General features: G+C 45.1%; 1 protein-coding gene across 3 annotated transcripts in view; it reads left to right on the top strand.

Moving 5' to 3' along the window:
• The window catches only part of GALNT16 (polypeptide N-acetylgalactosaminyltransferase 16), a 75834-nt gene that overhangs the window by 31879 nt on the left and 27301 nt on the right, over positions 1-16654 (top strand). For all 3 annotated transcript variants that reach the window (XM_005479937.4, XM_005479936.4, XM_074542858.1), the window contains exons 2-4: positions 6279-6454; positions 9518-9616; positions 15857-15924. In XM_005479937.4, coding sequence (XP_005479994.1) covers positions 6279-6454; positions 9518-9616; positions 15857-15924 — 343 coding nt within the window. The remainder of the gene's footprint in view (positions 1-6278; positions 6455-9517; positions 9617-15856; positions 15925-16654) is intronic.

Consider the following 16654-nt stretch of genomic DNA (forward strand, 5'->3'; position numbering starts at 1 on the left):
TGCCTCTGCACACATAGAAGGCAATAAACACCCAGAGGCTGTGGAAAAGAATAAGGAGGTAGAGAGGCACTTTGGGCAAGCATCAGTACTGGAAAGCAAACCCCAGCAGAGAACCTCTGTTTCTAACTTTTGCCATCCCATGGCAGCTACAGCTCTGTCACAGGGCCTTGAGAAGCCCTGTGAGCTGGTGACCATGGGCTCTTCTCAGAGGGCATTGGAAATAGCCCTGCTGGGTGTCTGCTGCTGCTCTCCAGCTTGGAACAGGCGGCACGCCTCAAGACTGCCCAGGGTTAATGGCAGCAGAAATTCTTTTGTGACTAGCTAGGTGCCATGGGAGCTGATCAAGTTGCTTTAGTCTTTCCATTGTGTTACTCCAGTTTGTGCAACCTACAAATGAAACATTCATATTGGTCTCTGGGCTCTGCTGTTAGCACTTGCACTTCTCAAAGAACAGTGATGGTTCTGTTTAACTGTGGTAATTTTTTTTAAATTTCATAGTAGAAGTTCCCTAAGTGCATGGTTCCCAAACCACATTTAAAGTGCTTTACACAGTTTAACAAAGCATGAATAAAATAGGCCCTGTGCTGTCAGGCACAGGCTTTTGTCTCTGAGGACTAGGAACAGTTTTTTGCAGAAGTGTGCAGATTTTTCATGAGACATCACAAAATCCTTGTGTACACTGGGATTCCTAATGCAAACTAGAAATGCAACACACCCTCTAAAGCAAATGCTTTTGGCAACAGGCATTTAGCTCACATAATCTTGCAGGTTCAGCCATAGAGAGTAGCTGGGTCCCTCAGAAGTCTTTGGGATTTGCTGCAGATCTCAGTCCTGCCCTGTGATTTGTGCCAGTCCTAGCCCATCTGTGTGCAGCGTGTGGGTTACAGAGCTGAGCAGCTCCTGTCTCTGTAGCATCCCCAGGCCCTGCTCTGCTTCCCAGCATCTCACTGCTGGTGGTAGTGCTGTGCTGGCTTGTTTTCTTTGGGACTTCAGGTCACTGGGACAGTGTGTGCAGCATGTGGCATGAGCCTACAGAGAAATGTTGCACCATGCAGGCCCCAACAGCACCAGGGGGGTTTGCAGAGGTGAGCTGGCTCTTGCCTTTGTTCTGAGGAACGACAATTTGCACAGCCAGCAAGTTTGTGTCTCAATATGATGGGTTGAAATTGGCACTAAACTGGACACTCCTCAGTTCAGAGGAGAGAAGTCTGCTGGGGGGAGTTGGGCATGCAGAGCTCATTGGGAGGGAGGCGCTGGCAGGGTTGGGGTTCACGGCAGTGCAAGTGTCTGAGGCTGTGGCAGCAGGGTAAATTGAAAGGGGGCCTCAAGTTGTTACTCACTGGCTTGTTTTGTGTCCATATTGGTCAATTAGACCTTTCTGGTCTGTTAGGTCTTCCATGGAAAGACACTTAGTGGGGATGGCTTGCAATTGATGCTTTTCACTTCTGGGGTTTGACAGAGCTGAGGCAATTGTGAAAATGAGCTTAAAACAAAGGAGAAGCATGGCAACCCCTGCTCCATTTGTTTTACTGGCACTAAATGCTTGTAAGAAGTGCAAGAGCTGCAAAGTGTATATCCTGTCACACAAAACTGCTGCTGGACTAATTTCACAGTAACTGTAAAATTAATAATTGCACTTACCTTTGAGAGTTTTACATACCTTATTCTAATTAAGTAGTGATTCCTCATGACCCCTGGAGTATGGTTATTCTTTTTTAATTTGGCCAAGCCCGCTCTTAAAAGCGTGCACCTTGGGACCCTGAATTCCCCAGCTCTGGTTTTAGTGGCTGTTAGCACCACATGGCAGCTGATGTGCCTGTGTCTGATGGCAGACTATGACAATGTACAGAGATGAATGGCACTGTCTCTATTACAGTCTTGCTGTTTCACAAGGAATCAGGCCTAGAGGAGCATCCCTGTGTTAGCTGAGAAATGAGGCTCTCAAGTTTTCATAGACATGCACAGCATTAATTCCTTTACCTAAATCCCTTGCTTACAAAGTTAATTTTGCTATTTAAATAGTTTCTCGTCTCTTGGGCCATATCAAAATCAGAACATGCTTTCCACAGCAGAAGAGCATCTGATTCCATTCTGTCACTGAAAGGGAAAAGTATATGAGAAAATGAGAAATAAGATTAGAAGGTTTACAGTACTTCCTGAAATTTTCATATGTGAATCTTTTTGGAGGTCTCAGCAATGTTTGGGACAAAACTTAATTTGTGCAAACTGTTTGCTAATCCCTAGTCTAGACACTCACATTTCCAGTGCCTATTCATCTTTATTTCTGCTTTATTGTAGCTTTTTTTTGTTTTAATCTATCAGAGACCAGCAGTCATAAGGAGCTGGGCTCTTCTGCTGGGCTCTTCTGCTCCCCTAACTGGCACTTCCAGCCCCAAGCATGGGGATAGAGGGTATGTAACTGCATCAAGGACTGAGGGGTATGGACTGTCCTGTTTATGGTAAAAGTCTTGACTCTCAGCTGTACATAATGTGCCTTTAATACACTAAAGCCAATATCTGCTTATATTGACTGCTTCCTGAAGTGAGAGGTGTCAAGGTGAGGAGACAGGAAGGAGGAGGGTAGATATTAGTCTGCCCTTCAGACAGGGTTTGGCAGGGTTTTCATAGAGAACCAGCACTGTTCCTGTCAAGTATCATTTGACTTCACAGCAATAAATGTCCTGCAGTGCAACATCTATGTTCTAGGAGTATAATCTGATAAAGCAAGTCAGTCCTTAAAGATAAGCTTTATATTCACTTTGTCAGGCTAGTTCATAACTGTCTAGGCTGCACTCAGGATTGTGTTTGCTCTGCTTTTTTAATCTGACTTTTCTGTCAAGTGGTTTGTAATGAGCTGTAATGTCTAGGGCTTTTCTGAGGGGTTGCTACCGTGCTGTGTCTGCCATATTTTGTATCAGCACAGACCTGGTGAACTGTAAAGGTCTGCAGTGTCCTTATTGAATTCCTTTTACTGTTTTCAGACATATTTTCTGTGTTGAGATAATTTTGAGTTCTAACCCTGTTACCCAATGTGTCTGGCATTTTTTCTGGATTTCCTATGGATTTGACAAACTTACTGTGTCTGAATCCAAGGTATTTATGAAAATACTGAATAGTGCTGGATTGGGAACAAACCCCTAAAGACCTGCTCTTACCTCTCTGCTCTAGTAACAGCTAATAATTATGCTCTGGCAGGTAACTTTCCAACCAGTTTCACACATTCTGCAGTAGTTTCACCCAGACTATTACTTTCTCACTTGCTAATGACAGCATCTTAACAGCCCCTACCAAAAACATCTAATTCATGATGTATCTGTCTCCTGCTTCTCAGTAGCCTTGAGCCTGATTACTCTATCACAGAAGAAAATTAGATTAGTCTGACATGACTCTGTCTTGACAAATCTCAGCCCCTATTTATTACCTTGTTATCTTCTTGGTGCTCATAGATGGATGTTTGGTTACTTGTTGATTATCTATCGATTAGCTGCCTTTCTGGAAGCTGAAGCCAGGCCCTCCTAGCTATCATGCTCTGAATCCTCCCTTTGAAGAGAGCACAAAGAGATACTGTCTGAGATAAAACTGCAAGTGGGACTTAACTCTTAACTGTCAATCATTTCCTAGTGCTCTTTTATCACTTTTTGATGTATAAGTAATGTGAGAACCATAGTATCTAGAAGAATTAGCCCCGATAGTTCAAGTTTAAATGTCACGGCTTTTAGGGCAATACAGGGCCTTCCTGTTCCTGCCCACTCCCTGGGACTGGGAGGAGTCTCCCCAGGGTCTCACAGGCCCTGCCCCAGTGATGCTGCAGCAGGACTGGTCTCCAGCTCCTCATAGCCTGGCCCTGCCAAGGTGGGCCCTCATCCTGTCCTTCCCCAGAGAGGTGCCCGATTCCTGGGGCTGCCCTGGTACCCACTTCTGGCTGCGGCCTAGGATTGTTCCTGCCTGCCAGACCCTGCTCCCCAGCCCTTTCACTGTCCTGGGAAAAATGTCTCCTGAAGATATCTTGTCATTTCCAGCATTTTCTAGTATGTTCCTGGCAACATAAACCAAAACCAGCTGCTGCTTTTATGGGACTTGGAGGGACAAGAGATAAGTATCAAAGGGCAAGTGTGTGATTGCAAAGTATTTAAAGCTGTGTGATAAGCTGGGCTTTTGCTTCAAATCAGCATTGTTTTCTAGAGCAAAAGGAAAAAGAGAAATGGAAGCTGAGTTCAGCAAAACTCCTTGTATGATTTAAGGAAATAAAACATTTCAGTTTTTAGAGCTATGAAAGTAATTGTTTTCTCATCATACTGAAAATACAAATTCGAGGAAGATTCTAGGCAGCAGGCTGTGCAAGCAGCCATAAAGTAGCCAAGATGTTCCTGTAACCCAGCACCATGCTCAGTTGATGTGGTGGTGGCTGCAAGGGGCAGAGGGGATGGCAGCAGCATCCCTGGAGAAGGGCTGGCAGAGCAGGACTCTGGAGGAGCGGAGCAGAGGCAAACTCACCCACTGGAGTGAGTTTGGATGGATCTGTCCTACACAAGGGCAGATCCATAAACATTGGCTTGGTTGTGCAGTGGCTGAAGGAATTTCTCAGTGCTAAAAATAGTAGCTCTTTTTCTTTCCCCCATGAAAAGATGTTTGCCTCATTCTTGTATGATGAGAAAGGGAAATGTGAACTCAGGCTGTATTAGGCATAATTTTATGCCCCAGCTTAATTTTTTTCCCTGACTTAATTCATCTCCTCTCCAAATGGAACAGTCTTAACTTCTAATTTCTCTTCATCCTCCAGTAGCTTCCTTCCAGATACAGGCTGGACAAAGCTTGTGCTCTGGCCACGGCTGCTGGGCTGCCACTGATTCCATATAACTGCTCACGATGGTTTCAGATTTCTCTGTCCCATTTGCAGTGCACTCAATTTGCTGCGTTTCCCATCTCGGCAGACTGAGTGCAGGGTTTCATTTGAGCTGTCCACAGGGATGCTCACATCTGTAGCGTGAGTGGTCACGGTTCATTTGAAATCCATCAATGTACATGAGTAGTTCAATTTATTTTTTCTAATGTTCATTGTCTTGCCCTTCTTTATGGTGAATTTCATTTGCCATCATCTTATCTGACTGTCTGGTTCTCCTAGGGCTGTCTGCACTGAAGGGTAGCCCTTGTCAGAGAAAGTTGCAGAGATGAATGTTCTTCTAAGCACTCTGCTGCTTAAGGAATTTGCTGTGGTGTTGGGTCTCTTGAATTCTGGCCCAACCAACATGCTCTGTGATACTCAGGACCATTTTCTGGTCTCTTGCTCTCTGTAACTCCTAAAAGGAGACCTTTAGCAGAAGGAGAAACACGATCAAGCTATTTTACATAGAAGGATCTCAAGATATGGGGATTACCCAGTGCTTTGGATGAGATGTGTAGGTGCAAGTATCTGTCTCTTGCAGCAGTTTTAGGGAGCTCAAGCACTACCTTGCAAAGCTGGGAGTATTTTGTCTTCATGATTTGATTTATCAAACAGCTACCACAGAAAATTTGTTAAACTACTTTTATTTTATAAACGATCTTGATTGCTTTATAAGAAAGTATTTTAGGGTTTGTGGGTTGTTTCCGCATAGAGTCATGTACCTAAGAGAGAGCCAGAGCTGTGCCTGTCCTTTCTCCTGATGACCCTGTGAATGGTTTTCAGGCGCTGATATTGTACTAACTCTGTGGCCTAGGAAAGTTAGGGGAAAATTAGGAGAGGAGAGGGACAGCCCTGGTCTTGTAACTCTTGTTGGGTACTGAGGACAGTCATGGACAGCTTTCAACTCTGTCAAGGACATCTGTGAGACTAGGCAAGTCTGAGCAAGGCACAGCAGGGAACCTGTTTAATCAGCTGCCTCTCTGTTTGTATGCAATGATTGTTGAATGGCTGAAACTGCTTTTCCTCAAAATGTGGTGTCTCAGCCACCTTGGCTGGAGACGGCTCTCAGACATTCATTGCCTGGAAGGGTTTCCGAATGCCTGCAGTCTCACACATTCTGTGTAACAGGTGCTAAAGGGAACTTGGCTCTGCCTGTGCTATAAGGAACAGCAGCTTCCATCCCAAGCTCAGTCAGTAAGGACAGCAAACAGCAAAGCCTGCAGTTTTAACACCCTGTCTGTGGGGACTCCTGCTTTCCTTTCCAAGCTCCTGCCTATCCTGCCTTCCCTCATACCTGAGCAACTTCCAGATGTGTGGCAATGTCTGAACTTATTACCTCTGTCTAAGCATGGGCCAGCTGCTGTCCCTGATGCTCTGATCCTTGTCTCTGCTCTAGATGACGAGGGCTCCCCCGGGAGAGAAGAGCAGCCGGCGGGGTTTTGACGAGAAGGCTTACTTGTCCTCCAAGGTGCTGAAGGCTGGAGAGGACCCCTACCGGCAGCACGCTTTTAACCAGCTGGAGAGTGACAAACTCAGCAGCGACCGGCCCATCCGGGACACCAGGCACTACAGGTACCCTGCAGCCCTGCTCTGAGCCGTGCTGTGGCTTGCTACAGGAGCCGGCTGCTCGCTGCTGTCGGTCTGTAATGCTGACAAAGCATGTTTGGGGTTTTCCTTTGGTTCACTGTTTCACTGAATTTCATGGTTTATCTGGAAAGGTCTCAAATGCTTGGAGAGCCTTGACAAATTCAGTCCCAGCTTGAGACTTTTCTAACACCTCTTTTTCAGGTCCAAGCATCATCTTGTTTTAGCACAGCCCCTCCACTGCAGCTCAGATTGCTCATTGGACAGTTGTGTTTTGCCCAACTGCCCCTACACTCATGGCTTCCCTTGTCATCCTTCTGTCCTGCCTGCCAAGCGCACCTTTGTTGCAGCCTTGCTTTGCTCTGGTGTTCCTCACCTGCTGTGCTCTGGCTGTCGGAAGCTGGTTTTGTGTTTATTTCTGTCCTGAACATCACTGGCTGAGGGCTACTGGGGTAGGGATGAAACTAACATGCAAATTCAGTGTTCTGTACCTTGCAAAGTGCTTGTCATTCTGTCCTTGTGTCATCTATTCTGCTGAAAAAAATTATCCTTACATTGCTAATGGTGCTTGGGTAACTGTTTTGTAGTTTCTGGAGGACAAAAAGGTAATGCTTTAGTACAAAAAGATTATTGAAAACTGTAGGTTTAATAATAATAGGATAGTGTACAATAGTCTACTTCAGTCCTAGACTCTACCTAGAAATATGTATGGTTCTAGGTATGATATGGTTGCAAAGCAACATTTCCCAGCAGCTGGGAGCAGGAAACCAGGCATCTAACTTGTTTGAAATTGTGAAAGGGATGCCAGGAGACGTGGAGCTCTGTGAGCCTGCCAGCACTGACAGCCCTCAGAGTGTTTTTTGAAGGCAGTCAGTCAGGACCATGGTTGTGGGATCCAAGTCTTGTGCTGCTGTTCTCCAGCATAGTATTTGGAACTGGCTTCCTAGTGACCCAGAGGCAATAGTGCCATGTTCTGTGTTGCTGACAAGTCTCCCTGCAATGCAGAATTGCTGTTTTCTGTTAATCTGCTGTCATGTTCTGGCCTAAAACCAGCTCACTTCAAAGATAAATTATTGTTTATTTTGATCTGTGGTAGCATGCAGAGCATGCTTTTTGTGAAGAGTCTCATCTCTGCACTTCAGTCAGAAAAGCAAAATATATGTGATTCCCTGCAAATGTATAGCTATTTCAGACCCAGCTTTTCAAGGATTCCCTTGAGTAATGGAGAGTCCAAAGTTGGATATAATCAGAACAAATAAACCTATTTCCATGTTTCTCCCCTTGCAGGGAGTAATTTGGGAATGAGCAATCTGTGTTTGACTGTCTTATGTTATACCAATATTGGAATAGTTGCTAGGATGGCAACTCAGGATGAGAACTTATTTCAGCTGGTACAAGTTAGATTGTGGACTTGGCTCTTTGTTTAAGGAATGGGAGGAGTCTGTAGATCACTAACAAATTTTTCTTCAGACACCCAAGCCAGAGCATGGACATACTTGACTTTACATCCTACAAGCGCCTTCTGACTTAGCATGCATCTGTTTCTTTGATCCAAAGCAAAGACAGGGTCAACTTTTAAGCAAAAACCTTTTCCTTGTTCTCTGGGATGCTGTGGTAGTGCTAAAATACTGGGAAAGCTTCCCCAAACAACCCATATATCAGCCTCTTCTGCTTTTCCACTTCCTGATTCCTTAATACATTTTGTGTGCATTATGTCATGGAGTTATTTTGAAACAATAATAACTATGATCTGTCTCAGGTCTGTTCTCACGTTGTCCACTTTAGTCTTTATCAGGTTTCTCTATATGTTTGAAAATTGCTGTATGAAGCTGTCCCCTTAATAAAACACTGCAATGAAAGTCATAAACCAGTAGGATTGAAAGTGATGATGAAACTCTAGTCGCAGTTCAGCAGTAGTCGTAAAATAATAGTAAGTAAATGTTGAAGTACAAGTAGTGGGTCTGAGAAGTGAATTGCATTCCCTGTCAGGATGGAGATTCAGTCTATGCAAAGCCTTGAGTTGTTAAAAGTAGGTGTAGTTTCTTCATCAGACAGGAAATTAGAGCACACTGACTGCAGTTTGGCACCATCTGGAAGTTAAGAAGGCAGATGCTTTGGAGGAGCAGATTGTTGTATTCATATTTCTCAAGTCCCATACTGTACCAAGCTGTTCTTCTCTGCAGCACAGTTCATGTCTTCTCAGGGGCTCCTCCTGGGCTCTCGACCCACCCCTGTTTCTTCCAGTTACCTTCACGAGCTACAGCTGCTGCCCAACTAAGGACTTCACAGCTGCAGCTCGTTTGGAGTAACTAGGATCCACACATAGATCTTACAGGGACTGTCTCCGTAGCAGGTCAGCCCAAATCAGCCATGCTCAGCATCTGCCAGAGTTGGATTCAGGTCTGAGTTGTTTCTGTCACAGAAACTTTGCTCTCCACAGGGAGAAGCAGCCTGGTGCAGGTTAATCCTTGGTTCTGAGTGTGAGAATGTGTGTATGTACCTAACATCACAAAGTCAGATGAGAAGATAGAAAGAATTGTTCTTCATTGCCAGCAGGTCCATTTGTGTTGAGCCTCAGCAACTCCCCAGCACAGATCATAGAACTAGCTAGTGTTTTCCTTTCTGTGAAGTTTGTGTCCAAAGAATTTGAAGTGCTTTATGCAACAATGCCTAGGTTTACCAGCTCTATGCATCCTTAGCATGTCCATGTCCTGTGCATGAATAAACAAGAGTTTTTTTGAATCACAGGTAAATCCAGGGACTAGAATCCAGAACTGGAACTTAGTTCACTATAAAACCCATATGGCCTCCTTAGCATGCAGGTTTGTGAGTTTAGGTATCACAGCCTCCAAACGCTGCTTTTCAATGGGTACAGTTCTTTTAAAGTCTGCCATCCTTGGTGCAGGGGCTGCTGAGGCCTCCCATGCTGCAGCTCAACTGTGCTGGTTCTGATTTTAGCAAGTTACTCTCTTTTTAGAAATTCCAGGTACACTGTTGCAGTACTACTGCTGGGTAATGTTTGGCTTACACTCCTGCTGTCCTGTGCTGCAGGTGCACTTCTGTACGCTATGACACTGACTTGCCAGCCACCAGTGTCATCATCACCTTCCACAACGAGGCGCGATCCACGCTGCTCCGCACGGTGAAGAGGTGAGCTCGGCTGGGGTGCCGGGCCTGGATGGTGGGGTCTGGGAGTGCTCTGGGGGAAGGCATTTTACAGCAGCTAGACAAGCAGGGTGGCTGCAGTTCCACAAGTGATAGCGTTCTGCTCTCAAGATGTCCCACTAGGATGGGCCAGAGGCTTGGATGGGCATTGTGGGCATATCTTCAAATGTAGAGCACATCTGCAGTTAGCCACTGTAGGGCTCCAATCGGGGGAATCACAAGCAGCAAGAAAGGGTAGTGTGACATTCACGTTCTCTGAAAAATCTCTTTGCCCAGGAATTTTCTCCAGGGAAGCTGAGAACCTCAGAGAAAAAGGAAAACAACTATTATCTCATTTGCTTCTCCTTTGTTTTGGTTGTCTGGAGTGTTTTTGGAGATGTTTACCACAGGTGATTGTTTCATTGAGTTCTGGTGTGAGTTGCTTTCACTCATTGGCCAATCAGTGCCAAGCTGTGTCGGGACTCTGGAGAGAGTCACGAGTTTTGATTACTATCTTTTTAGCATGGTGTAAGTATTCTTTCTGTATTCTTTAGTACAGTTTAGTATAGTATTCTTTAATATTATATAATATAGTATCATAAAATAATAAATTAGCCTTCTGAGAACATGGAGTCAGATTCATCATTCCTTCCTTCTTCGGGGCACCCTGCAAGTACGAGAGGTAGCTGGGCCTGCATCCACAGGTGAGAGCAGTCTTAAGTCTCAACCAAGCATGAGCTTGGTTTGGAAGAGTGAGGGGGGACTAAAGAGAACACTGTGTGCTGCTAGGTGCAGTGACAAGCCCTTGCTCGTGGTCCCTTGCTGGTAATCAGTTGCTGAACTGATGGCCCACCAGGTGTACCCTGGGGCTTTGCACGCAGCTCCTGCTGAGCCTGCAGGACACTTGCTATCTTGTACCATGGTCTCCTCATATCTGAGTAACAGCAGTGGCAAATCTAGCTAAGTAAATAGGTGGCATAGGGCCTGTCAGCAACCCCAAATAGATGGAGGCTTGCAGTCATCTGTACCACAAAGCGATGTTCCAGCTGCTCCTTCACTGCCCTCTTCCATCACCTCCACAGAACCCAGGGAGGCTCTTTTCCTTTTAGTTGCCACAGGAAAAAATGCCCTCTGACTTCTCTGACTTACTGAGTAATTTCTCAGAGGGTCTCTGAAGCCTGCAAGCAGGCCTGGGAACAGCCATTGAGGCTGAAGAAAGAGTGAATTGTCTGTGTAGCAGTTTGAGCTGATGGTATCACTAACAGAAATGCATTATTCATCATTGCCACTTCTTCCCTTGACAGGTCCTGTGGACTTAAAGAAATGTGCTATGTGAATAAAGAAACAGGCTTTTTCAAGTTGGCCTCATGTCTAGAAGGCTGGGTTTCTGCCACCAAGTCTGGTGCTATTGTGTTTCCAGAGACTTGTATATGTTGCATTGACATGTTTTGCCTTTTTATTTCTATAATTTTCTTTTCCTTTGAACCATACAATGAGTTCTGCAGAGTCACTGTCCAGAAAATGGGCAGGCTTATGTGGAATCATGGTGCTGGTAGAGCAGCTGGAGGAGAGTTCTGCCTTTTCAGTAATAGGTCAGACAGTAGATAGATGCTGAAAAACCATGGTAGTATGTCCTACTTTTTTCTTGTCCCAGAAAGCCCAGAACTGGATACAGCACTTAAGATGTGGTATTACCAGTCTCTCAGATGCGGTCTCCTGCAACCAGAGCCCCCAACAAAGACCTTGAAAAATGGGTGACCCATCTGTTCAGATTGATCCCTGCAATGCTGCTGTCCCTGGAGGAGTGCTGTTGTGAGGAGCTGGCTGCACTCTGCTGTGAATGGTGTAGTGAATGGGATTTCCTCCCAGACCTCTGGCTACAGATGGGGTCTTCACTGCCAGATGATTTACGGCCAGTGCATGTGATGGATTTACTCCTTCCTTAAATCACATCAGAAGTGTCAATAATTTATCCCTGTCTCATGAGAGATCCTGAAGGCTGAGTCCTTCTTGGGCTCTACAGTATTTGTCACACAAGCAAGCATTGGCTAGTAGCCTTGTCTTTGAGCACTGAAGATTTGACATCCATGCACAGAAGTAAATGTTCACGTCATGGCTGCACTGCTAGAAGAGGCATAGGCATAAGTCTGACTTACAGGTTGACACTGATGCTATAGAGGGATTTGACAGAGCTCTTCAGGGCCTCTTCTGTAACCTGAGAGTCCTGTCTTTCAGCAAAACTCATCTGAATGTGCCAGGCCGAATTACTGCTGTGAGAGTAATTGTTGTTCAAGTCACACACACAGTCAGTGCACCAGTACTATGTAATTACTTTGCATCCCTGGCACTTCGGGATAAGTCAAGTATCAAAGGGACAGGACTGTTTTGTTCTGTTGGGTTTATGACCTGGCTGTGAGTCTGCTGAGGACCACAGTAATATTAAGCAGCAGGAAGCATAAAATTGCTCTGCCTGCTTACCTGCTGACTAGTCAGGCTTGCAGCTTGTCGTTATTTCTACATCTGCAAGAGCTTTCTTAAACCAGGTAGAGCATGATTATTAGTATAATTAGAATGAACCATTTGGGATGCATCTGGTGAAAGTTAAATGTGATTCCACTGTTATTATGGGCCTTTTCCCAAGTTCAGTTATCATGATTACACTGTGGGAATGCTATAAGAGAAATGGGTGTGAAGGAGGAAAAGTGATGAAAACGAGCAGCACTAAAAGCAAAATTTTCTATATCTGAAAACATTTTTAGAGGCCTAATATTTTGAGGTGGGTTGAAAATTTTCATTACAGAGGTCTTTGCAAGTGTGGCTTTTGTGAGTATCTGAATTTGGGCACTCAAAAACCAGCCATTAGACTTTGGGAAATTCTAGAATGAAATGCATGAAAAGGGTACTGGGATTGAACTGATCTTAAACCCAGAGAGCCCAAATGCACTCCCCTGGGCCAGAATTACCTTATTGCAAGGTAATTCAACCAAGTGGCAATGCTAGTACAAAAGGTCTTGGGAAGTGACCCAGGGATGATACTCCTGCATCACAGGCATCACATTCAGGGTCATCTAAACCTGGCAGCTCTAGGAGCCAGATCCTAATCTGCGTATCCTTCTTGCTAACCTTACATGCACATGAACTTAAACGCCTCTGGCAGCTCAGCAGTTGCCTTCTCTCTTCTGTCTCTGGGATCTCTGCTGCTGGGTGGAAGCAAGAGGAATGATGTGCTGTTGTTGCTCCTTGAGGATGGGGGAAATGTTTGTGTATGAGGGAGAGGGGGAAAGAGAAGAGTGACCTTGAAGAGGAATAACAGGTTCCCTCAAGTACCCTGTTGCTTATTCCTCCTGGTCTTCAGAGGCAGCATGGGCTGCGTACCTGCCTTCTAGTGTGGGCTCCAGCCATATGTTTTCAGTGTAGAGGGAGACAACTGGTTAAAAATATCCAGCAAGAGTTTAAAGAAGGGGAATAGTGGAAAAAAAATGGGAAATGGGCCGTCAGACAAAACCTGTGAAGGTGTCAGTTCAAATGGCTTGTTGCTGGCATCCTCAGTCCTGCAGGAGATGTGTGTCAGTCAAGAGCTGTTGCCTGTTTTGATCTCTTTTCTTTGCTACGACATAGCTGTCACTCTCAAATCAGTCACTTGCTTGGCATCCTGTGCTCCTTCAGAAACAATTGTCACTCAAAAGGCATTTTATGTCATTGATGTCTATGCATGATTAATCTTTAAGCCATACCTTCAGTCTGCTGCTGGGAGCATTCTTGCAGAAGAAAAAGTCAAGTGCTTTGTTGTTTGGTCCCTCTCTTTCTGATCTCAGAAAGTCATGATTGCAGTGGCCTTTTGGTTTTGGTGCACATGTAAAGGTGAATTGTGAGGCTCTAAGTCACTGGATTTGAACAGCTGTCAGTGACTATGCAGAGGGCCTGTGAAAATCCTGATTAAGAGGATTCTGTTGTAATGCTAGAGCACTGGTGTAGCATCTCATTACAATGACAATTTAAAGAATGGCAAAAAAGGATATTATGTTAGAGCAAAGGGGAAAAAATATACTCTTCTGCTAACATCCAGAATAAACAAGATTATCTGGGAACTTAGTGGAGGCTGGACAGAGGAGAGAAACTCATTGGCAGTGCTGATGTCACATTCATGCAAGAGAGTAAGGATTCTGATACTGAAAGAAGAAGGAAGCTGTGAGAAAAGGCAAAGGAGATAGGGAATCCAAAAGATGAGGGGGGGAACAGTCCATGTTTCTGCTGTAAAAGGCAATTGTCATTTGGATTTTGGAATTCTATTAATACATTTTTGTGCCTGAAAGTGTTTGTCATGGCATTCTCTGCACCTTAGTGAGGGGAAACATTAGGATTACTGTGCTCCTTGTTAAAAGGACAGGTATGACTAAGTGCAAAGAAGATTAAGTACCTTTCCCAAGGATCTACAGTAAGTGACTGCAGAGCTGAGAGAAGAACAGGGCACTGTTCAATGAGCTGTGAACTCCTCAAGGGATGTGTTCTCTCTACTGGGGAATCAGTGGGCAGGTAGAGAACAGAGAACAAAATGGGGCTTTTTTCCCAGTTATGTTGAGTTGAAAGACCTGAAACTTGTGGAGAAAATGTGAGCATTGCCAATAGTCAAGCTAGTGGAAGAAGGTGCAGAATACCACTTTGCAGCCATTATACTGCAGTCTGTCTGGGTTGTTTTGCATTGTGTTTGCACAGACAAGAATTTCAGTGCAGGGCAACCTTGTCTGTAAAATATGCAGGTGGTGGTTGTGCTGAGAGAGGCTGCCCTTAGAATGGCACAGGAACATCCCCCCACCTCCCACCCTACCATACCAAAGGATCCAGAGAGACATAAGCCAAGAGAAGCAAATGAGATTCAGCTTTGGAAAATGCAAGCTCAGTCATCTAGGGACATGTCAGCTCAAAATACAAATACTATGAGAGGTGTATAAAGCAATGTGAATTTGAAATAGAGTGGGATGTGATACTGAGCAGCAGAACAGTCAGAATTGTGCTGTATGAGAAAGCAGAACACTCTTCCAGACTGAGGGAACTTTGGCTCTGTATGCAAAGCCATCGGTGGTGTTACTTAACAAGATGGCAATTTATTTCTTTACACCTTCATTCCTAGGAGAATGGGACTATTCATGTTGTCTGTTTCCTATATCAAACAACAACAAAATCCAAAAGAGAAAAAAAGCCAGAAATTTTTCTCCAGTGTTGCTCAAGAGAGCAGGTGCCACTGAAATGAGACAGATTGCTAGAACTAGGAGGACAGTGTTTGCCTCTGTTTTTAGTATTAAAATTTGCATAACTGCTATCTTCATTGGACTGCTTAAGCATCACTGAGCAACCTTCTTGAAGGTAATGAGGACCTGCCTGTCTACAGAGGCATTGGAGGAGGCTTGGAGGGGAATATGCTGTCTGATGGTAGTAAAGCCAAGAGAAAGATTTGAAGAAGTTAATGGAAAAAGAGTTCAAGCATTTTAAATGAATGAGACTGATAAAGAGGTCGGAACTGAACTGCTCAGACTCCAAAGTACTAGAATGCTTTGGTGTCTGGGGAGGGCAGAAGCTTTTCTGTGCTTTCCTCATGTGTGTCCTGCAGATGCAAACTCACTGCAGACCCAAGGGTATTACATTGTATGGTGCAACCAGCCTGAGGAAATGGAGTGCTTTCAGCGGGTGTGGTGCTGGTTTGAAAGACAGACAGGTAACAAGCAAAGGAGGGGAAAAAATCCAAATCCAAAATATGGACAGTGCTTCCTTCCAAAGAAGGGAATTGGTGAGAAAGCTGAGCAGGTTGCACCTGTTGCATTGAGGTAGAGCTCCTTGCTGGGAAAGTAGCAGCTCTTTATGCCCTCCAGCCGTGATGGCTTTTACCCAGAGGCTGGCAGGTGGGAATGGCCATTGGGCTGCCTTGGGGCAGGTGGTTCTCTCCATTTCACCTCTGCTTAGGGGCAGAGCATGCTGCAGCATCATTTGCTAGCCGCCCCAGGCAAGTCTCAGTCAGCTCCTGGCTGTGGGTCCTTGTAAGGTCTGGCTGAGTGCCACAGCTCTCTGGGATATTCTCACTTGTAGTTTGGTCCTGCCAATGAACACTGTTACAAGGGCAAGGTCACTGCTTCCACTTTACTGGAGTTCGGTATTGCTGCTGTATTGCATAGCACAGCAGGTTTCTATCAGTCCTAACATTGTCATTGTTATGGCAGCTCACAAAGTGGCTTTTTCTTTCCTGGGTCCCTGCAGTGTTCTGAACCGCACCCCTCCCAGTCTCATCCAGGAGATCATTTTGGTAGATGACTTCAGCTCAGATCGTAAGTCTGCACCTATTTCCTTGACATTTCTTTCTTTCTTTCTGTTTTTCCATTTTTTGTTTGCTCTCTTGAGTCCCCCTTCCTCACAGATTCCCTCATGTCTGTATGCAGGAGAAAAAGAAAAGAAAGTGTGTGTTTAATGTCCCTGCATGGCAGAGGCCAGAGCTTCTTCCTCTCTTTTTCTTTCCGTTGGATCTTCCATTTCTATCAGTGTGGCAGTTTTTGCTAGGTTGCCAGAGATCTCTGTCAGGTTTCATTATGCACCATTTGGTGAGCCATTTAGCACAGATATCCATGTAGCAATGCTGTATGTGAGCAGAGCAGGTACTTACAGACCAAGAGGCAAGAAGAGGATGCAGTGGAGCATACAGAAAATTGCTGCCTGGGGTCCTGCTGGCAGGCTGAGGCTGTCTGTCTCCATGTGCCTGGGACCCCAGGTGTCCCTGTGGGAAGCTGTGGCAGAGTTACTGCTTTGAACAGCCCCATACTTTGTTCTGCAGCTTGGTACAGGGATGGAGTGTCTACTGCATCAGTTCCACCAGAGCTGCAGACTGGAGGCTCTGGAATCTTTCCCTCTGTACAGCTGCCCTTGCTCCTGGCTGTTGTGTAGTAGTTGTGAGGTGGTGGGCAGAGAAGACTTCCTGCTTCCCCCATTATGTGTTCTGATTCCAGGATTATCTAGTTATGTACCATTTATAGTGGCCAATAATTACTCCTTCAGAACACTTTA

The sequence above is a fragment of the Zonotrichia albicollis genome, chromosome 6 (assembly GCF_047830755.1).
Source record: "Zonotrichia albicollis isolate bZonAlb1 chromosome 6, bZonAlb1.hap1, whole genome shotgun sequence".
Classification (NCBI taxonomy): Eukaryota; Metazoa; Chordata; class Aves; order Passeriformes; family Passerellidae; genus Zonotrichia; species Zonotrichia albicollis.